A 24,127-nucleotide genomic window follows, 5' to 3' on the forward strand; every position below is an offset into this window, starting at 1 on the left:
ATTAACTAATCTCAAGCAAATAGGCATAACAGGTACAGCTCTAAAATGGATCAAATCATTCTTATCAGAACAACCTCAAAGAATCACTATTGGAAACTTCAGATCTGATTGGTACCCCACCAAATCCGGTGTACCTCAAGGTTCGGCGCTTTCAGCACTTCTTTTCAACATTTACCTTCTTCCACTATGCCATCTTTTAACTGGTCTAAATCTATCTTTTAAAATATACGCAGATGACCAATTCATGGTTCCCTATACTAACTCTTGGAAGCAAACTTTTTCATTATTACACCTATATCCAACATCAATAAAAATCTGGATGTTACATAATAGACTAAAATTAAACACCTCAAAGAGAATTAATTTTCCTATCATCTGTTCCAGACTCAGTTTTTCAACCTCCAACGAACTTCATTTTTGACGTTCATGCAATAGAAATAAAACCCCACTCAAAAAACTTAGGCATCATTGACTCCAAATTTCCACTATTGACTCCAAATTTCCATTATTGACTCCAAGTTTCCACTCACAAAAACAAAAAATAATTTTACTAAAAATTTTCTATTATAAATTTATATATAAGTATTCAATTATCAGCTGTTATATATGATGTTTTCAAATTTATGATATTGGTTATTACATCATAATATATAGTTTATTTATATATTGTCCAAATTATCTATGACATGCAATATATCAACACTAGTGAACAAATCATTTTTTAAGCTTTCACATGCTGAAAAAGCTAAAAACCATTACTCTTTCCAGCTGACTTTCGATCAGTAGTTCAGGCATTGATCCTGATGGGTCTGGTTTACTGCAATGCATTATATTTAGGTCGTCCTAATGTCACTACTCGTCCATTGCAACTCATTCAAAATTCTGCAGCTCGTATTCTATACAATTTATCCCGCAGAGACCATATAACGCCGACATTACCACAGCTTCATTGGCTTCCCATACCTTACTGCATTTCTTACAAAATCCTGACAATAATACGCAACTTACTATACAACTCTAAGTCTGATTGGCTATGTTCTCTACTCAGGATATATAAACCAACTACAACTACGCTCTATGGATAAATGCACTCTGGAGGTTCCATCAATAAAAATGTCAAGAGTGGATATGACACGTGAACGAGCTTTTTCAGTTGCAGGTCCTTGTCTCTGGAACTCTATCCCAGAAGAAATCAGACTAACACAAAATACGAAAGAATTCAAAAAATATCTGAAAACATACCTGTTTATAGTAGCCTACAATATCAGTTAATTGACTATAACGCCTAATACAATAATTTGATTTACTTATTAAGATTTAATACTGAATGTAGAATCCAAAGCCTACAATTCTTTCTTAATTTGATACCGCGTTATATTCGAATGAATGGATAGTATTGTTTTTAACTATGTGTGTTTATTTGTAAACCGCTTAGACGGTCAGACCCTGACCATTTTGCGGTATATAAAAACTTCAAATAAATAAATGCTCCACTTGCTGATTTTTGCTTGCTGCCACCCTAAGCAGGATCCTTATGGCCATGTGTTTCACAACTGGTGCAAACCTTTCATCGTAGTCTACACCATATTTTTGCACATAGCCTTTGATTACCAATCCTGCCTTGTGTCTTTGCACATTTCCCTGGGTATCATACTCAGTTTTAAAAATCAAACAACATCCTACAGCTCACCTGCCTCTTTGTCATTTAATCATTGGCCATGTCTTATTTTTATGAAGAGACTATTTCTTCTTTTTCTGTATTTCTCCATTTTTCTCCCTCAACAGGAGGCATATTCTCGATGTCTCTCCATAATATCAGGTAAGACACACCTTTTCCTTGGATTGCACACAGAATCGTTTTGTCCTATCAGGACTTCGGGTATGCCCCGGTGGGCCTGGAGGCCCAATCACATGGTTGGTATTGGTCACTGTGGCCCCGTGCCTGCAGAGCCACTGTGTTCAACATCAGCCTGTAGCTGCTCTATTCTCGCTCCATTCTCTGCTTTCAATTTTCAATATGGTGGCTGCCTAGGTCTGCACTTCCCTTCTCCTTAACCAACACAGAAGACTGAAGCCCCTGGCTGCCAGAGAGACCAGGCAAGCAGGGCCAAAGAATGGAGCCACTGTCCACCACACGAGACCAAGTCAGTGAGGCCAAAGACTGGAGCTGCTGGCTGCCACTGAAGACCGGGCCGGCAGGGCCAAAGATTGGAGCCACTGGCAACTGCCATAGACCAGGCTGATGGGGGCCAAAGGTTAGAGCAACTGGCCACCACCAGAGACCAAGCCGGCACAGCCAAAGATTGGAGCTGCTCAGCTGGGGGCCATTATATGTGTGTGTGTGTTTATGTATATTTGACATTAGGAGGCTGCTTCTCTGTGTGTATTAGTGTGTATATGTGTGGTGTATATGAGACAGGGAGGGTACTTGTGTGTGTGTCTGTGTGTGTGTAAGAGTGGGGGGTGCTTGTGTGTATGTGTGTGTGTGTGTGTGTGTGTGTGCGTGAGTGAATGTGTGGGTGTGTGAGAAGGGGAGGGTGCTTCTGTGTGTGGTGTATATGTGAAGGGGAGGGTGCTTCTGTGTGTGTGCTATGTATGTGAAAGGGGGAGGATGTTTCTGTGTGTGTGTGGTGAGTATGTGAGGGGGAGGTGCTTCTGTGTGTATGTGTATGTGAGAGAGGCAGGGTGTACTGTGTGTGTGTGTGTGTGTGTGTGTGGAGCATGTTTCTGGCTGTCTGTGAGAGAGAGAGAGAGGAAGTATATTTCTGTCTTTGTGTGTGTGTGAGAAAAGGAGATTGCTTCTGTCAGGGATATTGGGGTGGGAGTGAGAAGAAAGTTTGTGCACTCACTCTCTCTCCTGCTAATGTATGAAAATCTTAGGATGACTAGAAATCAAACATTCCCAGGTATGGAGAGCACAAGATTTTGTATCCTTTTTATTTTTAATTATTGGATGTTATAATTATTGGCTCAGCCATTTTGGTCAGTCATTTTGAAATATTTGTTCATTATTTTATTATGGTTTAATATTGTATTTTACATGTTTTAGTTTTATTGTTTGAAGTTTTATGAGGAATGGTAATGTTTGCATTTTTCATATACAGTGTCTGGCTTGTTGTGGTTTCCAGCTCAGTTTTTGTCTGCACATTCTGTTACGATCCCGGTCACTAGCCTAGTGACCGGGCTCTTACCTTCCTCCGTGGCGCCGCGAACCGCCGGGTTTCTGGCCTCCAGGGCCGCATGGCAGCGGCGTCTCCTCGTGGAGACGTTGTCAGAAACTCCTCCCCCCAGCCCTGGTACGCGCGCGCGCGAAGAGCCGTGTTTTAAGGCGTCTGCACCCGGATGTGCAGACACGCCTCTTTTGACGTCAGCTGATTGAGCAGGGGATTTAAGCCGGGACTTTTGAAGTTGCAATTCGCCTTGCAACGAGGTTTCTCTTCGGAGTGCTAGTTGCCATCGTTTATCTGCCTGCCTGGTTCCTGACTTCTGCCTGCCTGACTCTGGTATCGTTTATCTGCCTGCCTGGTTCCTGACTTCTGCCTGCCTGACTCTGGTATCGTTTATCTGCCTGCCTGGTTCCTGACTTCTGCCTGCCTGACTCTGGTATCGTTTATCTGCCTGCCTGGTTCCTGACTTCAGCCTGCCTGACTCTGGTATCGTTTATCTGCCTGCCTGGTTCCTGACTTCTGCCTGCCTGACTCTGGTATCGTTTATCTGCCTGCCTGGTTCCTGACTTCAGCCTGCCTGACTCTGGTATCGTTTATCTGCCTGCCTGGTTCCTGACTTCTGCCTGCCTGACTCTGGTATCGTTTATCTGCCTGCCTGGTTCCTGACTTCTGCCTGCCTGACTCTGGTATCGTTTATCTGCCTGCCTGGTTCCTGACTTCAGCCTGCCTGACTCTGGTATCGTTTATCTGCCTGCCTGGTTCCTGACTTCTGCCTGCCTGACTCTGGTATCGTTTATCTGCCTGCCTGGTTCCTGACTTCAGCCTGCCTGACTCTGGTATCGTTTATCTGCCTGCCTGGTTCCTGACTTCTGCCTGCCTGACTCTGGTATCGTTTATCTGCCTGCCTGGTTCCTGACTTCTGCCTGCCTGACTCTGGTATCGTTTATCTGCCTGCCTGGTTCCTGACTTCTGCCTGCCTGACTCTGGTATCGTTTATCTGCCTGCCTGGTTCCTGACTTCTGCCTGCCTGACTCTGGTATCGTTTATCTGCCTGCCTGGTTCCTGACTTCTGCCTGCCTGACTCTGGTATCGTTTATCTGCCTGCCTGGTTCCTGACTTCTGCCTGCCTGACTCTGGTATCGTTTATCTGCCTGCCTGGTTCCTGACTTCTGCCTGCCTGACTCTGGTATCGTTTATCTGCCTGCCTGGTTCCTGACTTCTGCCTGCCTGACTCTGGTATCGTTTATCTGCCTGCCTGGTTCCTGACTTCTGCCTGCCTGACTCCGGTATCGTTTGCCAGCCTGGTTCCTGATCTCTGCCTGCCTGACTCCGCTCTCTGCCTGCTTGTACCCCGGTTCGTATCGCTTCCTTGGATTCTTCTGTTATCACCTAAGACCCAGCGGTCCGGGTCCCTACAGGCTCCTCCTGGGGGGATCTCGGGCTTCCAGGGCGAAGACTCCTAAGCCCTAGTGACCCGGGCCTCCACAGCTCCTCTGGAGGGGTCACGGGTTCCCAGGTGAAGATTCATCGTTTCATCTAGTCTGCCTCCCGTCCGTCTCCCTCCGGCGGTCGGCCCAAGGATCCACTTCCGGATTGGTCAATCACAACACATTCATTTATATTTTTGGGGGATTAGAATAAAAAATGTTCAGGTATGGAGAGTGGTGAATCTTTTTTATTTTTATTAGTTTTTTGTTGTGCCTGCTGCTTTGAAATATTTTATTGGTGTTTGGGAAATATTTTAAACATTTTCTAATGAATTTTTATTTATTGGATATCACTGGGCAACAATGAAAGTGTTACTGACCTAAAAAAGTCCTACTCTGTAGTATCTTGATGTGCTGAACACGAATATGACCATGAAAAGTTTTTATTGGCTCTCGTTTTGAAGATATTTAATATAGTTCACTTTCTATGTTTAGTCGTGTAAATTTATCCAGTAGGACTGTAACAACATCCTAAATAAGCCTAGAATGATGTAATATTGCATCATATTGCATAATACCATCATGCACACATCATCCAGAGTTTATTACATCATTTTCTGATGCAATGCAGTTCTACTGCCATGCTGCTGTTGAGTAAGTTGACGTCATCAGTGTACTATATGAAGCCCAGTCAGAAAGGGTGAGCATTTGAAATATTCATGCTGGCTGACTACTGCTGGACACTCCGCAGAGATGCTCCCGAACAGGTGTACAAGAGACAAGCAAAGAAATCTAAGACGTAGTCTATGACATCATTTTTCAAACGGTATTAACCGTAGGTCTCCTACTATTGGCATACAATTCAAGATGTAATTATGTTATTGCATATTACAAAAAAACTAGAGCCAATTTTGCATTTTCACAGTCACATTCGTGTTTAGCACATGGAAATTTATAAGAATTGACTAATTTCATTTCAGTAACATGACTTTTGTGAAAATTTGTTGCCCAGTGAGCTATTGGCATACAATTCAAGATGTAATTATATTATTGCATATTACAAAAAAACTAGAGCCAATTTTGCATTTTCACAGTCAGATTTTGTTTAGCACATGGAAATTTATAAGAATTGACTAATTTCATTTCCATAACATGACTTTTGTGAAAATTTGTTGCCCAGTGTATTCTATTTATCAGATGTTTTGAAATATTTCTTCATTTATTTAGTATGGTTTAACTGATATATTTTATATTTCTTGATTTTATTGTTTGATGTTTTATATGGAATGATTACTGTTTATCCATTGTTGCACTGCATACAGAATCTGGCTTGTTGCAGGTTCCATTTCAGTTTTTGTCTGCACATTTCTGTTTATGGTGTCTTTATTCTGTATTTGATGAGGGCCTGTATCAGACCAAGATGAGGTAAGGATATGAGTGAGTCAGATACCCCGTGGACTGGTTTTGAAAAAATCCACTGGGCTGATATTTTCCTGCAATCCGCCTCTGATTGCAAGTGCACATCTGTTCTGGTAGATTTCCTTTATTTGATCTTTTAGATCTCCTTACCTTTGGCTCTGGTTCTATAGTTACTGCATCTCTATCTGATTATCATTGTCATGCTCCTCAGGTTCTGAGACTGTGAAGTTCTCTGAGAAGAAACACCATCAGCACCTGCATCTTCTTCTTGTAGGTCATTATCGCTGGCAGCTGTGCATTCCTCTGCTTGCATATCAGCATCACCAGCCTCTTCCTCAGTAGTTCTTTCTTGTTCTCTTACTACGTAGAGCCACATGCTATTTTTACTCTTGCTTTAGTTATTTCAGATCCAATGCTTAGTGATTTATCCTGGTTCATCCTTTCTTTTTCATCAAAATTGTATTTATTTAAAATGATTTATATTCTGCTGTTACACTGTTTGGTGGACGAAATATACCACACTGCATTTTTTTGCTTCTTTTGCTTTGATCCAGGATTCTATAATGTTCAGTTCCTATTCCATATCCCAGCGTGATTCCCAATTCATTTCTGCTTTGCAATTTGCATAAGTTTTGCAGCCAAATATTTTCAGATTAGATAAATTAGGCTTTCACGCATTGCACAGCTCACAAGGGGGGCAATGCAATGCCGTATGCAGTGGCATACAAAGGGTTTAACAAGTGATTGAACGTGCGTCCAAAACCCCCAATACAATACAGGGATAAGCGCATCCAAAACGAGCATCCAAATGACTAGGTAGCTAATAGCGCTCATCACATGTAAATTCCATGTAGATGAGGCTATTAGCTAATCCCTGTGATGCAAAACATTTCCCGCATGGCCAATGTGCCCGGGGCTAGTGTAAAGGTATACCACACTCATGGGTGCATAGAAAAAAAAATACTGCTTTCTGTAATAAGAACATAAGAACATGCCATACTGGGTCAGACCAAGGGTCTATCAAGCCCAGCATCCTGTTTCCAACAGTGGCCAATCCAGGCCATAAGAACCTGGCAAGTACCCAAAAACTAAGTCTATTCCATCTTATCATTGCTAGTAATAGCAGTGGTTATCTACGTCAACTTAATTAATAGTAGGTAATGGACTCCTCCTCCAAGAACTTATCCAATCATTTTTTAAACACAGCTATAATAACTGCACTCCTAATAGTGTTGTATTAATACTATGTAGGAGGAACCAATAAAAGCAGATTTAGTTAAAAAAAAAGGTTTTTGATTAAAAAAAATCCAATATTCTATTCCATAAAACATATTTATGGATCCAGGGCTTTCTTTCTAATCAGGTAATCAGATGGTCAGTGATTATGAAGGAATGGAGTTCAACATCTCAACTGACTTTGGTCTATAAAAAAATGACACATTAACTCTCACCTGGCAAAAGGGTTATCACACCCCAAAGTGGGAAAATCCTTAGTAAAGTCTTCATTGTTTGAAATCCTTATTCTGTAAAACATCAATGAACTGTTTTGTGCCAGTTAATGTTCCCCAGAAAGCTCTGAATACTGTAGGGTCTCAGGTGGGTCACTGCTGACTAATCTCCCCACAAAGCTCTGTATTCTGTAGGGTCTCAAGGGGGTCACTGTTGGTTAATCTCCATAGAAAGCTCTGTGCTCTGTAGGGTCTCAGGTGGGTCACTGCTGGTTAATCTCCATAGAAAGCTCTGTGATCTGTAGGGTCTCAGGTGGGTCACTGCTGGTTAATCTCCATAGAAAGCTCTGTGCTCTGTAGGGTCTCAGGTGGTCACTGCTGGTTAATCTCCATAGAAAACTCTGTGCTCTGTAGGGTCTCAGGTGGATCACTGCTGGTTAATCTCCATAGAAAGCTCTGTGCTCTGTAGGGTCTCAGGTGGTCACTGCTGGTTAATCTCCCCAGAAAGCTCTGTGCTCTGTAGGGTCTCAGGTGGATCCCTGCTGGTTAATCTCCATAGAAAGCTCTGTGCTCTGTAGGGTCTCAGGTGGTCACTGCTGGTTAATCTCCATAGAAAGCTCTGTGCTCTAGGATCTCAGGTGGTCACTGCTGGTTAATCTCCATAGAAAGCTCTGTGCTCTGTAGGGTCTAAGGTGGTCACTGCTGGTTAATCTCCATAGAAAGCTCTGTGCTCTGTAGGGTCTAAGGTGGTCCCTGCTGGTTAATCTCCATAGAAAGCTCTGTGCTCTGTAGGGTCTCAGGTGGTCACTGCTGGTTAATCTCCCTAGAAAGCTCTGTGCTCTGTAGGATCTCAGGTGGTCACTGCTGGTTAATCTCCCTAGAAAGCTCTGTGCTCTGTAGGGTCTCAGGTGGTCACTGCTGGTTAATCTCCATAGAAAGCTCTGTGCTCTGTAGGATCTCAGGTGGTCACTGCTGGTTAATCTCCATAGAAAGCTCTGTGCTCTGTAGGATCTCAGGGGGTCACTGCTGGTTAATCTCCATAGAAAGCTCTGTGCTCTGTAGGATCTCAGGGGGTCACTGCTGGTTAATCTCCATAGAAAGCTCTGTGCTCTGTAGGGTCTCAGGTGGTCACTGCTGGTTAATCTCCCTAGAAAGCTCTGTGCTCTGTAGGATCTCAGGTGGTCACTGCTGGTTAATCTCCCTAGAAAGCTCTGTGCTCTGTAGGGTCTCAGGTGGTCACTGCTGGTTAATCTCCATAGAAAGCTCTGTGCTCTGTAGGATCTCAGGTGGTCACTGCTGGTTAATCTCCATAGAAAGCTCTGTGCTCTGTAGGATCTCAGGGGGTCACTGCTGGTTAATCTCCATAGAAAGCTCTGTGCTCTGTAGGGTCTCAGGTGGTCACTGCTGGTTAATCTCCATAGAAAGCTCTGTGCTCTGTAGGATCTCAGGTGGGTCACTGCTGGTTAATCTCCATAGAAAGCTCTGTGCTCTGTAGGGTCTCAGGTGGTCACTGCTGGTTAATCTCCATAGAAATCTCTGTGCTCTGTAGCGTCTCAGGTGGGTCACTGCTGGTTAATCTCCATAGAAAGCTCTGTGCTCTGTAGGGTCTCAGGTGGTCACTGCTGGTTAATCTCCATAGAAAGCTCTGTGCTCTGTAGGGTCTCAGGTGGTCACTGCTGGTTAATCTCCATAGAAAGCTCTGTGCTCTGTAGGATCTCAGGGGGTCACTGCTGGTTAATCTCCATAGAAAGCTCTGTGCTCTGTAGGATCTCAGGTGATCACTGCTGGTTAATCTCCATAGAAAGCTCTGTGCTCGGTAGGGTCTCAGGTGGGTCACTGCTGTTTAATCTCCATAGAAAGCTCTGTGCTCTGTAGGTTTTCAGATGGCTTAATGCTAGTTAATCTCTCCAGAAAGATTTGTGCTCTGTAGGGTATCGGGTGGTGGATCACGGCTGATTAATCTCCTGCAGAAAGCTCAGTGCTGTGTAGTTTCTGACTCACTTCCTCATTTCATATTTGTTGTCAAAGAAACCTCCTTTTCTTAAAAAAAAAAAGTGTTTTCTTCTCTTTTGAGTATGTTTGAGCTATTTTCTGATGTTTAGTATATTTATCTGAAAACACACAGCTCTCCGTAATGACACATATGGGTCATGTAACTGTGTTCCAGAATATTCTAGAAAGGTATAAAGTCTTTTCACTGCTCATGCATGGTAGTTCCAGGGACAGTGCAAGTGTATTAGGCACCCTATCTGAACCTTGCAGTATTGCTAGGACCCATGTTATATTAGGCCTTTTGTAAAATGCATTCAGTGTAGGCTTGGCCATTAGAAAGCCACAAGTAAACTGACTTACACGTATAATTTAGTAATCCTGCCATACGGAAACATCACTAACTGCCTGCACTCAAACAGCAACAAACCTGTCTATGAATAAGGCAACATTGCGAATATTACAGCGGGCCCTAAAACACTATTGCATACCCTAAGAGGGAAAAAGAATAAGCCAGGTTGTTCTAGATCTCTTTACTGAGACTAGGGATGTGCATGAAGGTAATATTTCATTCACTTCATTCATTCAGTTCATTTGGCTTAGTGATTCATTTCATTCGTCAGAGCCAAAAAATGTATTCATTTTGTTTTATGTCATTTGCCCATTCATTTCCCATGAAAGTCAATACAGGAAGAAGTGCATAGTATTTTGGACTCAGACATTAGGGTTTTCTATTCATGTTTAATAAAATTGCAGGCAGAGGGAAGAGCAAACTAAGACACCAAGAGTGGCAACAGTAGCCCTCGGTGCCAGCACAGGGTAAATCAGAATAAACAGTGTCATGAGTAGCCAAAAGCATCACAGAACAGTCAAAAGAGCACCAACAGTGAAAAGAACACCCCGAGGCACAAAAAAGGGGGCAAAGGTCACCTGCAACAATGTAAAGAATGCCCCAAGACACTAAATGAGGGTTAAAGGGTTCCATCAACAAGAGCATCAAGAACACCCAATGCTTAAAGAGAGAGGTAAAATAAAGAGCACAGTGGCATCAAAACCCCCTAGACATAGAGTGAGGTGGTAAGGCAAAGAGCACAATAACATCAAAACTCCAAGGCATAAACTGTGGAATATGGCAGTGAACATGGGGGCATCAAAATACTAAGACACAGAGTGAGAGGTAAGACAAACAGCACAGTGGCATCAAAACCCCAAGGCATAGAGTTAGGCGTAAGTCAACAATGTCATAGAGTGAGGGTAAAACAGAATAAATAAAACAAGGCAGTTTGAAAGGGGCAACATGTGCATGCAGTGGGGAGCCCTTTTGCTAGTGAGCTAACTCAATGGGACCATGAGATGGACAGGAGCAGACTGGCAATAACAATGGCAGAACATCACATCAAAAAGCTGAACCAGGAGATAAGCAGTTCATGAGGAGCTGGTTGGACAGCAGTGGCAAGAGTGACAATTGGCAACAACACAGAAAGGTAGTGAGGGTTAAAACTATGGGATTGGTAAACTGTAGTTGTGCACTCAGTCCTCCTGCTACTCAAATGAATATTCCGGGAAACTCAACAGAGGGAGGTTTATTTTAAGGAAGACCAGTTTTTCCACCACCTCTGGCACCAGCCATGAATAATGTGGACTCATGATGTCCCCTGCCATGAGAACACCCGGTCACTAGTTATGGTGGTTGGTGAGTAGGAGAGGAAATGCTGAGCCACCTGGCAAGATCTGGGCAGACTGTAGCCTTATGTGCCCAATATGCCAACAGATCTGCGGCCATGTCCTTAATAGGCTCTACAAGATAGTGTGTGGCTGAAATTTGTACTGGGGTTTCCTTTCCTGGGTGCAGATAATTTCCTCTACTCCCAACCACTGTAGCTATGGCTTGTGTCTGAAGATCCCATTCTGAAGTGACCACTGGGGGTGGGGGGGGGGGGGTGGCAGAAAGAGGTAGCTGAGAGAGTGCTGTTCAAGCTGACAGTACAGTGTTGGGTCCCCATGCTTTCCTGTGCAGCTTCTCCACTGTCCCTCTGCCTATAGCGCTCCAATTCCCACATTCTACCCATCAGCATTTCCTTCCATGGGATTAGCCTGCTGGACCAGAGGATGATGCTCCCTTTTATCTATGGGTAGGCAGGGATAGGTTTTCGGGGGTTGCGCGCATATCTTACTCTCGCAATCCTTTGAAAATCTACCCCTTAGGGAATAGCCACTGCCATTGCTAGTCCTACTGGAAACACTCTATCTTCTCCTTCAGGATGTTGATCATGGGGACAACCTCATCCAGACTCAATCTTGTGGAGCTAAGAGCCTCCATGGCATCCTTGAAGGGCTTCAGGACTCATATCATCTGCATCATGTGTAGCAAATCATGAAGCCCCAGGGGGTGATCCACACCGATCTCACTTTGCAGAGTCTTTCCAGTGTCTGTTACTCCACTAACCTCTGCAGCATCAGATAGGCGGAAGTCCACCTGTTGCCTGCATCCTGAATGAGTTAGAATAGAGGCGTCCCCATTGCTTCCTGCTTCTCACAGAGCTGCTGCCCACTTTTCATGTTCTGGTGAAAATGCCCAGCTATTTACCTGCCCTTCTCTATCAGTTCCTTCAGGACTAAGCATTCTTCGTGGGCCCCCAGGGCATCCTTTACTGACAGGTGCAGCAATCATTACAAACAATGGATTCCTTAATAGCCCCCATTTTCCACTGTCTTTTTCATGTTTGTATCACTGTCTGTAACAAAACTCCCAGGAACAACAGTCCTGTCTCTTCCTTCTAGCTGCTGGTGCCCCATCATCTTATTTATTGCTCCTGAGATATTGAGCAAGGTGTGGTTGATATCAATCGACTGAGTGTGCAGCACAGATTACCTGTTCCCTGCTGATCCACCCTGCTAGAGCTGCTACCTACTCCTACCTCGGCCAGCTGCCACGGGATTGCTGTCAGGGAGAGGTAGGGAATAGGGATGTGTAATGTTTTGACTGGGCCAGATATTGCTAGGGAAATGGATGCTTCCCCTCTCCATGTTGGCAAATTGTGCCTGCGAGCGTGGCACTGAGCATACAAGAGAGGATTACGTATCTACGGAATGTTGCCTGGCAGGGCCAGCACTAAGACCTTTAAAAAAACGCTTAAGATATTTTCATTATTGCAAGTTTTTTCTTAACTTAGTATGGTCTTATGCATGATTTTATCTTGAAGGGATTCATGACTATGTTGGCAGCATTGTTGATAAGATAAGGTTCTAGTGTTTGACAGGCTATGTATTGATTTGTATCCTGTGTGTAATATTTTTGTATACTGCCTAGAGTGAGGTGGCATATAAATCTAAATAAAAAAAAGAAATACAATGTGGATTAAGATCTGCAGCAACTGTTTAAATCCCATATTCTCCATGATCTTCACCCAAGGCAATCATTTCCCTGATGCACCATGTCATCACTTAGATTGCTGTCTGCCTTCTACTATGGGACAGTAAAACCCAAACTCTATGGTGCTGTACAGCAAAATGGTGCCCTCTGCTGAGGAGAATGTGCCGGAGTTAATTTACTTCAGCAGGTCTCCAGCAGACGGCATCATTTCAAGAAGAAAGAAGACTCCTATGAGGCTTGCACTCCATCCTCCAGGCCTGGGCTTGATGCTGGGCCGAGGGTCAGGCACTGGGACCCAGTAGGTCCAGGTGTTGGGACCCAGCCTCCAGGCCTAGGCCCCAACATTGGGCCTAGGCCTCAGGCATCAGAACCCATCCTCCAGACCGGGCTGAGGCATCGGGCCTGGGCCAAGGCTTCAGAATCAGGCCTCCAAGCCTGGGCGTTGCAGAAGGCCCAGGCTGAGTTTGAGGTGTCCTACCACTGCCTAAGATCTATGCAAGGGCAAGGCTTTGGCCTGGGCCTAGTCCTCGCCAGTGGATCCCCCCTGAACCGGGTAAGTGGAGGCTGATGGTGGTCCTGGCCCCAGCATTTTTCTGGGAGAGAAGGATGGGTGATGGGGATGGAAGGCCCTGTTTCTTTTTTTTTTTTTTTACCTTTTTAGGTTTTTTTAAAATCTTTATTTCATTTTTCTAAATGAAATAAATATTAAATGAAATGAAATGAAATTTTTGGGAAAAATCGCCCCCAAAAACAAACAAAAAAAAAATGTTTACCCCTGCACACCCTTATTTGATTTATCTGACTCTGTACCTTCTCTAACTATCTGCAACAGACACTGATCAGGAGGAATCGGGCGGAAGCTTCGTGCTGCTTTCGGGTGCACTGCTCCTAGTGCCGCTGCCCCTGCACTGCTCCTAGTGCCGCTGCCCCTGCACTGCTCCTAGTGCCGCTGCCCCTGCACTGCTGATGCTACTCTCCCCTGACTCTGCTTTCTGCTGCTCCTGCACCATAGGAGTGGGACTCGGCGGCCGCTGCTCTTCCAGCTTACCCAACCCTGCCTCTGTTTTCCTTCTGCTAAGAAATGTCTCTTCATATCTTGGGTTGGGGCAGTTCTGGCCTTCTCAGTGCTATTATCAGAGGTGCTGCCGGTTCTTGGCACTTTAAGGTGGAACCTTAAAGGGGCCACTACAACCTCTTGTTTTACTGAGATGTTTGCATTTATATGACGGTGGAAGCTGAAACCTAGACGCTCTCTGGAGTCCTCTGCTGGGGCTGCTGGGGGAAGGATGCAGATGAGCCTTCAGGTCCTCTGCTGCCAGCAGTCAGAAACCACTTCCTCCTAAGGGCATTATACACAGTGTAAAGATGAAAATAAATGTAACCCCAATTCAGGGGATCTACTGAATTCTGCTGGGGCCTTAAAAAAAACCCCAGGACTAATCTCAAATTTTGCAGTAATCAGTCCTTTTGCCCAAGATATGGGTTCTTTATCTCTGAGGGGAAGGATATCTTTCTAGGCCCAGGACATGTGAGCGCCAAAAGAATCTAAGGGAGGTGCTCTCTGAATAAGTCACCTGTTTTTTTATGATGCTTCTCTGAAGCCACAAATGAATTACAAGGTCTGAGGGCAGATAAGCACCCAAAGGCCTAGTCACGTTGCCTGCATTACTTGATGGCTAGGTTGAGTGTGGCGATCTTTCGTCTGTGGGAGCTGAATCTTGGGATGCTACAGACGTGAGAGGTGGCTGCGAGCAATTACGGTGTTTTAACTGTATCCTTTATTGAAATATCTAAAATTGTTTTAGAGATATGTTATACTAAGCCATTGCTAGTCTGATTTTATAATTTATTTTGTGTTTTTGGACTGTAAATTGCTGCAAGCTTGGAAGCAGTAGAGGTTAATAAATTAGAAGTAAATACATCAGCGCTGGTGAACTAGCCCAGCCCCCAGCTGCTTCCAGATGTGCCCTTCTTTTCCTTGTAACCAGGGGGTCCTCTCTGATAAGACTCCAGGCTTCCTTGGATTCTCTCTCTCATTGTAAATTATATTTCTCGGCACGCATGCGACACACACCTGAGCGCGCAGCTCTGTGGCAGCAAGAGGAAGCCCCCTCCCTCGCTCTCCCAAAAATTATAATTTTAAAAACTGACCAAACGAGCATGGGCTGCAGGAAAGCTTTAGGTATGAAGAACAAAAAGGAGAGCTTGACAAGAAGCCAGCAGTGTCTTTTATTAATTCTTCCGCCTGTAAGCATGCAAGGATTGGCATTTTTTCGTTATTCCCGAAGAGGGAGGGTGGCCTTCCTTTCCCCACCTCATTTTATTTGGAGTTAGGTTTGCAGATTGAGATGGTCTTGAGCTTCCTCTGCTAATAAACAGCCGTGTTCTGCCAGCTTCTTATCACCAGGCTCTTATCAGATCCCTTTCTCTTGGTGAGAGAGTACTGTTTACGTAAAATTAATTATTTACTGGTAGCAGGGAGGCTGCAGTACATCTGCAAACCTTCCCCAGCTGTCTCGGTGGATGATTTCAGAAGCTATCACGAGGCACCTCAGGCCTCAGCTGCTCCCAAACCCCTGCTCCTCGTGCAGCCGGCCAGGTACTAGGGAGGTTAGAGTACGTCTGCATACTTTTCCCAGCTGCCTCAGAGGACACGCCAACTCAAGTGGGTTTCCACCAGCTGGCCAGGAGGTGCAGGCCGTAGCGTTACCACAGGTCAGTAGATTTCAACCTCTCTTTCTTTCATATGACTTCACTACATCTCTTCCTGACACAAATCTTCCTGCCGCAAACCATTACTAACATCAAGTCCATTATTCCCATTCTCTACATTCTTCGCCTCATCTTCCATTCTGTCTTCTGCCCAGTCCACTGCTCTTGAGCATCAAAGATGTGTTTTCCTTATCCAGCCATCTCCACTATCCCTACGAGCATCTCAGTCTCCTTATGGTCGTCTCACCTCCACCTCTCCTCTCTGTATTCTCCTGCTTCTCTTCCTCCTCTCCAGGAAACTTTCACCCCATCTGTGCATATCACACCATTACCCCTCCAATCTTACCCCTATTCCCCTGCTCCCTTCCTCTTTTCTTCCTTACTCATGTACTCTGTGGAATGCCTGATCTATTTCCAACAAGTTTGCCTACATTCATGAACTCTTTATCTCTCATACTCTTCATCTTCTCCCCTTGACTGAGACATGGCTTTGCCTTGAGACTCTGCTGTAATTAAGAATGTAAGTCGTTACCAGACTGAAGGTCCATCAAGCCCAGCATGTGGTCGAGGGGACAACTGTGACCAGTCCAGGTGACAAGTACCTGGCAAGTAACCAAACCATAAAGAAATCTCATGCTACTAATCCCAGTAGTGCCTATTTCCTAAGTCTACTTAATAAAGAGCAGTTTATGGACTCCTCCAGGAAATTCTCCAAACCTTTTTTAAAACCAGCTATGCTAACTGCCTTAACCACATCCACCAGTAATGAATTCCAAAGCTTAATTGTGCATTGAGTGAAAAATAATTGTCTATGATTTGTTTTAAATGTGCTACTTGTTAACCTCATGGAGTGCCCCAAGTCCTTTTATTGTCTGTAACAGATCCTCATTAACTCATTATAGTCCTCTCTATCATATGTCCCCTCAGCCATCTCTTCTCCAAGCTGAACAGCCCTAACCTCTTCAGCCTTTCCTCATAGGGGAGCTGTTCCATCCATTTCATCATTTTGGTTGCCCTTCTCTGTACCTTTTCCAATGTAACTATATCGTTTTTGACATGCAGTGACTAGAATTGCACACAGGATACAAGGAGTGCTCTCACCATGCAGCAATACAGAGGCATTATGACATTCTTTGTTTTATTCACCATTCTCTTCCTAATAATTTCTAATAATTTGTTTGCTTTTCTGACTGCCACAGCACCCTGAGCCAATGATTTCAATGTATTATCCACTATGACACCTAGATATTTTTGTGTATAACTCATAATATGGAACCTAACATCATGTAACTAAAGCATCACCTTGTCCATATTAAATTTCATCTGCCATTTGGATATCCAGTCTTCCAATCTCGCAAATTCCTTGTGCAATTTATCATGATCTACTTGTGATTTAACTACTCTGAATAATTCTGTGTCATCTGCAAATTTGATTACCTCACTTGTTGTACCTGTTTCCAGATCATTTATAAATAAATTAAAAAGCACCGGTCCAAATACAGATCCCTGAGGCACTCCACTGTTTACCCTTTTCCACTGAGAATATTGACCATTTAATCCTACTCTCTGTTTCCTGTCTTTTAACAAGTTTGTAATCCATGAAAGGACATCGTCTCCTATCCCATGACTTTTTAGTTTTCCTAAAAGCCTCTCATGAGGGACTTTGTCAAATGCCTTCTGAAAATCCAAGTACACTACATCTACCGGTTCACCTTTATCCACATGTTTATTCACCCATTCAAAAAATGAAGCAAATTTGTGAGGCAAGACGTCCCTTGGGTAAATCCATGCTGGCTGTGTCCCATTAAATCATGGCTATCTATATGTTCTGTGATTTAGTTCTTTGGAATAGTTTCCATGGTTTTCTAAATCGGGGTGGTACAATCTGTGTAATTTTTCAGTGTTGAGAACATTGCTTTACCTTCCAATGGCAGTCTTTGCAATCACAAGCTCTCCGCCATGTGATTGAACGGCAAGCCTTTGTATAGCTTGCCCTTCATGATTGCCTTTTTTTGAGTCCTTTTAATAATATCTGTGATGGTATTAGCTGTAGGAACATTAGAGGTATGGGTTTTCTCCTATGATTCCTTTTAAATTCCATTCGGGTTTATTTTTGTTGGCGTCTTTTCATGATGGCGCAGTTTTCAAGGTAATGGCTACACTGTATATGAAGGGGGGAGGCCAATCTAAATAAGTCATTCAAAATACCTTTTAGTATGTGTTCTGTCATAAAAGGAAAATTGGTTCTTACCTGATAATTTTCGTTCCTGTAGTACCACGGATCAGTCCAGACTCCTGGGTTTGCCCCCCCCCCCCCCCCCCCCGCTAGCAGATGGAGACAGAAGTTTACCAAACAAAACGCCGCCTCATCTAGGCTGGTGCCACCTACAGTCTGGCAGTATTATGCAATGTCAAAGCAGAATGGATCAAAAAAACACAAACTAACTATATACAGTAACCTAACAACCGCAAACTGGCACAACAACTCCCAAATGGATACAGAACCTGTGCCATTTAAGAATAACAATGTTGAATCAATCTGTAGAGAAATATCAGTAAAGAGAGAGGACTCTCCATTCCCTTTCAAGGAAAAAAATGGGTAAGACTCTGGACTGATCCGTGGTACTATAGGAACGAAAATTATCAGGTAAGAACCGATTTTCCTTTCCCTGTACGTACCCGGATCAGTCCAGACTCCTGGATTGTAGCAGAGCTTACCTTAATTGGGATGGGATCCAGAGAGGCCCGCTCTAAGCACTCCCTCTCCAAATCCACCGGAACTTGGAGCCCGAACATCCAAGCGATAATGTCTTGTGAAAGTATGCAAGGACTTCCACGTAGCCGCCCTGCAAATCTCTTCCGGGGAAATCTGTTGACATTCCGCCCAGGATGCGGCCTGAGAACAAGTGGAATGAGCCTGCAGATCTTTGGGCGAAGATCTACCGTCCAACAAATATGCAGAATTGATGGACTCCTTTAACAACTGAGTGAAGGTAGTCTTGGAAGCCATATTGCCCCTTCGGGGACCACTCCATAGCACAAAAGGTGATCCTATAATCTTAATGCATTGGTTACCTCCAAGTAGCGCAGTAATGCTCTACAAACATCGAGCTTCCGGAGATCCTTAGAGAAGGGGTCTGACCTATCCAGATCCGAAAATGATGGTAGCTTGACCGACTTATTTAAATGGAAGGAAGACACCAGCTTAGGTAGGAATGAGGGACCAGTATGCAGAGAAACCCCAAACTCAGAGATTCGAAAAAAGGGCTCTCTACAAGACAGAGCCTGAAGCTCAAACAGCTAGCGTGCCGATGCAATAGCCACCAAGAACACCACCTTCAAAGGTCCTTCAAGGTTGCTCTACACAATGGATCAAAAGGTGCTCTACACAAAGCCTTAAGAACCAGATTCAAATTCCAAGAGGGGCAGGGCTGTCGCACCGGAGGACGCAAATGCTTCGCCCCCGAAGGAAACGAGAGACATCAGGGTGATTCGCCAAGGATGCTCCCTGGATGTTACCACGTAAGGAACTGAGCGCCGCCACCTGTACATGCAAGGAACTACACGACAATCCCTTCACTAAACCAGCCTGAAGAAAGTTCAAAATTTCCGTAACTGTCGCTAGGGTAGGAACAATAGCTCTGTCGAGACACTAGGCCTCAAAGACCTTCCAGACCCTTACATAAGATAGAGAAATAGAGACTTTATGGGAGCGCAACAGCATAGTCACCACAGCATCCGAGTACCCCCAGGACTTCAGCCTCTTCCTCTCAAAAGCCATGCCACTAGACAGAAGCACTTGACCTGGTCGAAAAAGACAGGTTCCTGATGAAGCAGATTCGGCCTGTCCGGGAAGCACAAAGGAGACGCTGCCACCAGATTCACCAGATCCGCAAACCAGGGACGCCTTGGCCACTCGGGAGCTATTAAAACCACCTCTGTTGGATGAAACTATTCAGTGAATGACCCTGCCTATGAGAGGCCAATGTAGGAATACATAAAGCAGAACAACAATCAGCCAGGGAAGGACCAGGGCATCCACACCCTCTGCCCCCGTGTCCCTGCAAAGAAACGAGGAGCCTTGGCGTTCTTGAACGTCACCATGAGATCCATCCCGGGGGTGCCCCACTGGGCACAAATGAACTGAAAGACATCATCCGCCAATTCCAATTCTCCTGGGTCAAGAAGATGGTGACTGAAGAAATCCGCCTGAACATTCTCCACTCCGGCAATGTGAGAAGCCACTATGCAGGACAAGTTCTGTTCTGCCCATGCAATCAAGGGACGAGCTTCCAATGCTACCGGTCGACTTCTGGTTCCATCTTGACGGTTGACAATGCGACCACACATTCTCAAGGGCAAGGCGGTCAGAAAGGATTCTGACTGCCTTGCCCTTGAGAAGCTGAAAGAATGCCTGTAGTGCCAATCGGACTGCTCTGGTCTCCAGACGATTGATGGACCAACAAGCTTCCTCCAGGGACCATAGCCCCTGTACCAATTTTCTCAAACACACTGCTCCCCAACCAGACAAGCTGATATCTGAACTACCAGGGGAACTCCCCACCGCAAGTTGGGGAGTTCCCCTGGGCTGAACCGAACATTCTCCGTCAGAGGTAGAGCAAGATGGAATTGTTCCGAAACTGGAGTCCATCAGGACAGCAAGATGATTGTAAAGGCTTCATATGAGCAAAAGCCCATGGAACCAATTCCAGCGTCGAAGTCATAGAGCCCAGGACCTGTAGATAATCCCAGACCTTCGGAACACGTTTGGATAACAAGGCGCGTACTTGTCCTTGGAGTTTGAGCATACGTTCCTCCATGAGGGACACTGTCCCTTGACGCGTATCAAACAAAGCTCCCAAAAATTCCAGTGACTGAGAGGGTACCAGATGGCTCTTGGCCTCGTTGACTACCCAGCCCAGTGATCTCAACAACTGAAGTACCTGGTGAATCGCCTTCTGGCAGAGCACTTTCGACTTCACGTGAATCAGCCAATCATCCAGGTATGGATGTACTAACAATCCTTCCCTGCACAACTGAGCAGCCACCACCACCATAATCTTGGTGAACGTCCTGGGAGCAGTGGCTCGTCCGAATGGCAGCGCCTGAAACTGATAATGCTGCCCCAACATGGAGAGCCTTAGAAACCTTTGATGATCTGCCCAGATCCCGATGTGTAAATATGCTTCGGTGAGATCTAGGGATGCCAGGAACTCCCCTGGTTGGACTGATGCAATTACTGAGCGTAACATCTCCATACAGAACCGAGGAATCCACAGAGATCTGTTGACCCTTTTCAAATCGAGGATGGGTCGGAAGGTTCCCTCTTTCTTGGGCACTATGAAGTAAATAGAGTAACGGCCTCTTTGAAGCTCTGCAGAGGGCACCGGAACAATGGTGCTGAGGTTGAGAAGACGCTATAGAGTCTCCTTGACTGCCCCGTGTTTTGCTGCAAGACTGCAGGGTGACACCAGGAATTGTTGGCAGGGTTGGCGTGCAAAATTTAATGCGTAACCGTGTCTTATCACAGTGAGAACCCACTGATCTGACGTGATTTTGGCCCATTCCTTGTAAAATAGGGTCAGACGACCTCCCACTACTGGAACCGAGGAATGGACCGGCTGCACATCATTGTGAGGGCTTGCCGCCTGGCACGTTCTGGGTGGAGCCAAGTCTACCGAAATAGCCCCCGTGAAAGGACTGAGAGTATGTCTGCTACCTGCTGGCATTGTGGCAAAAGGAAGAAACGGACCCACAGGACGTCCAAGGTCTCTGACCTCCACAAAATCTAGATCTGGAAACAAAAGACCCTCTCTCGGTCTATCTTCTGGCAACCGATGCACCTTATTTTTGCCTAAAGACTGGATCAGATCTTCCAGCTCCTTGCCAAAAAGCAGCTTGCCCTTAAAAGGTAAAGATCCCAGCTGAGATTTTGAAGACACATCCGTGGCCCAGTTATGGAGCCACAATAAACGGCATGCTGACACTGCCAACACCATGGATCTGGCCAATGTGCAGAGCAAGTCATAAAAGGCAACCACACTGTAGGCAATCACCACCTCAAGGCGTCCCACTTGGAGCGCTTCCTCTTGCAAAAGCGAGTCGTTGGCTAGGAGCTGTTGGACCCAACGAAGACCTGTGCGCAAGGAAAAATGACTACATACAGCTGTTCTAATCCCATCTGCGGAAACTTCAAAGATCTTCTTGAGCTGAACTTCCAGCTTACGATCCTGCAAATCCTTAAGGGCCGTCCCCCGGTAACTGGGATGATTGTTTTCTTCGTGACCGCCGCCACCGCAGCATCCACTTTAGGAACTCTTAGTAGCTCCAAAGCTTCCTCCAACAGGAGATAGAGCTTATCCATCGCCTTTGCCACTTTAAGGCCCAAATCCGGAGTATCCAATTCCTTGAATAGGAAATCCATTGTTGAAAAATGGAAAGGGAAAGCTGAGGGCAGACCCCAGAGGCCTAGCACTACGGGATCTGTAGCCCCTAACCGAGAATCTTCCTGGGGCAGCTGGATACCTAATTCTCCAAGGATAGCTGGAATGAGCAGACCCAGTTCATCCCTGCAAAACAGCCCCATGGGATGCCCGCAGACCTTTCTGCAAAAGCTTGGCATCCCCTTCCACCCCCCGCGATGGTGGGACGGGCAAATCTTGGTCATCCTGGTCAGCCATACCGGAAGAGGTATCTGGATCCCCCACCAGTGCCTTTGCGCGAAAAGAACGCTGTCCCCCCGAGGGACCCGATTCCTGGTCGGGCCTGGCTCGCTTCTGGGACTCCAGCAAAGAAACATGACTGTGCGGCCTCTTCTTTCCCATCTTCCGGGCCTTAAAGGCCTTCTGCATCAATAAAACAAAGACAGAGAAGAAAGAAGAATCCGAGGACATACCGTCACCATCAGTATTGGGGTCCGCATCAGTGGGCAAGCCAGGCCCCGCAGCTTTGTCCCCCTCAGGGACCCTTCGCTGCGGTGACAATGGCAGTGGGGGGTTCTCCTCCCCAAGTGCTGTTTGCGCCGTGGAGGCCATTGGCACTATCAGAGGCAAGATGGCGCTCGCTCCCAGAGGCACTGACCCAATCTCACCTAAAATGGCGCCCGTTCCCGCGCTTCACAGGAATGGACCGGAAGCCGGGGGCTGCAGCTCCCCAAAGGTGCCCATCACAGTTTGGACCCTAAGGAAGACCCTGCCCCGGGTCGTGGAGGCTACCTCTCCCCCCAGAAGGCAATTAGCGCAGATCCCATAGCGTGACAATCGCGGCCTTGCGGCACCGCAGGCCCTACACGTGGCCCCACGTGGCATGCCGCCACAAAAACAAACTACTCAAATTTGTACAAAAAACACGGCGAAACTGAGCACGAAGAGCCCCCAACACCACCGGAGAGAAGGGAGAGTCGAGCCCCAACGAAAAATATCCCAACCTTCTGAAAAAGACTTAAGACTTGGCTGTTTAAACAAGCTTTTCCGGACTCCTAAATTCCACCTCAACAACATCTATAATGCAGCCACACCAGTTCTTTGTAAATAACTCTATATGTTGTTAAATTACTACTACAGTTTTTTCTCTTTTCCCAGTTCGATTTTCCCTTGTTCATTGTAACTTCAATTTTCCACTGCACAGGTTCCAGTTTTATTTTTACTTTATTTATTTTGCACCCCCTTGTTCAACTGTAAACCAGCAAGATGTGATTGTATCATGAATGCCGGTATATAAAAACCTTAAATAAATAAAAAAAAATAAATATACTTTGTAAAATGTGTCTTTTATTTTTATTTATTTTAAATACCTGACAACAAGCCTCCTGGTCCTGGATCAAACTGGGGGGAGTGAGCCGGGCTCCCCGGTTTCACCCGAAGTGATCTCCACAGCTGCCTCTGAAACCAGGGAGGGGTGGTCCCCACAGGACCTCACCACCCCCTGGGAGGCTATGACCTGCAGGCAAACACTGCGGTCCTTAGCTTTCTTTCTCTTCCCTCTTTATTCCTTAACTGTACCTAACTATCCTATCTCACACAAACTAGGCCCTAGCACAGACTGTAGGTTTGGCACCTCCTCCACCTGCTGGAGACAGAAGAATACTGCCGGACTGTAGGTGGCACCAGCCTATATGAGGCGGAGTTTTGTTTGGTAAACTTCTGTCTCCATCTGCTAGAGGGGGGGGCCAAACCCAGGGGTCTGGACTGATCCAGGTACGTACAGGGAACTCTCTTTTTCTCTGGCAGTTAATGTCCTAAGGGCCAGATTTTCAGACATATACGTGGGCGTAGATTCGTGCCCGCAACCCGGTGTGCACAAATCTATACCCAATTTAATAACATGTGCGCGCAGCCGCACACATGTTATAAAATCCGGGGTCGGCGCGTGCAAGGGGGTGCACACTTGTGCACCTAGCACACCGAGCCCTAGGGGAGCCCCGATGGCTTTCCCCATTCCCTCCGAGGTCGCTCCGAAATTGGAGTGGCCTCAAAGAGAACTTTCCTTCCGCCCCTCCCCCCACCTTCCCCGCCCTTTCCCTATCTAACCCGCCCCCCAGCTCTACCTAAATCCCCTCCTTACCTTTATTTCTTTATTTACGCCTGCCTGCAG

The 24,127-nt window shown here is 45.6% G+C and overlaps 1 protein-coding gene across 3 annotated transcripts in view; it reads right to left on the minus strand.

Annotated features, from left to right (window-relative positions):
* LOC115079043 (polymeric immunoglobulin receptor-like) overlaps positions 1-9,400 on the minus strand; it is a 50,236-nt gene extending 40,836 nt beyond the window's left edge. For all 3 annotated transcript variants that reach the window (XM_029582055.1, XM_029582062.1, XM_029582045.1), the window contains exon 1: positions 7,465-9,400. In XM_029582055.1, the coding sequence (XP_029437915.1) occupies positions 7,465-7,519 (55 nt within the window). In that variant the 5' untranslated portion in view covers positions 7,520-9,400. The remainder of the gene's footprint in view (positions 1-7,464) is intronic.
* Between the last annotated feature and the right edge of the window lie 14,727 nt (positions 9,401-24,127).

Source organism: Rhinatrema bivittatum, chromosome 1, assembly GCF_901001135.1.
Source record: "Rhinatrema bivittatum chromosome 1, aRhiBiv1.1, whole genome shotgun sequence".
Lineage (NCBI taxonomy): Eukaryota > Metazoa > Chordata > Amphibia > Gymnophiona > Rhinatrematidae > Rhinatrema > Rhinatrema bivittatum.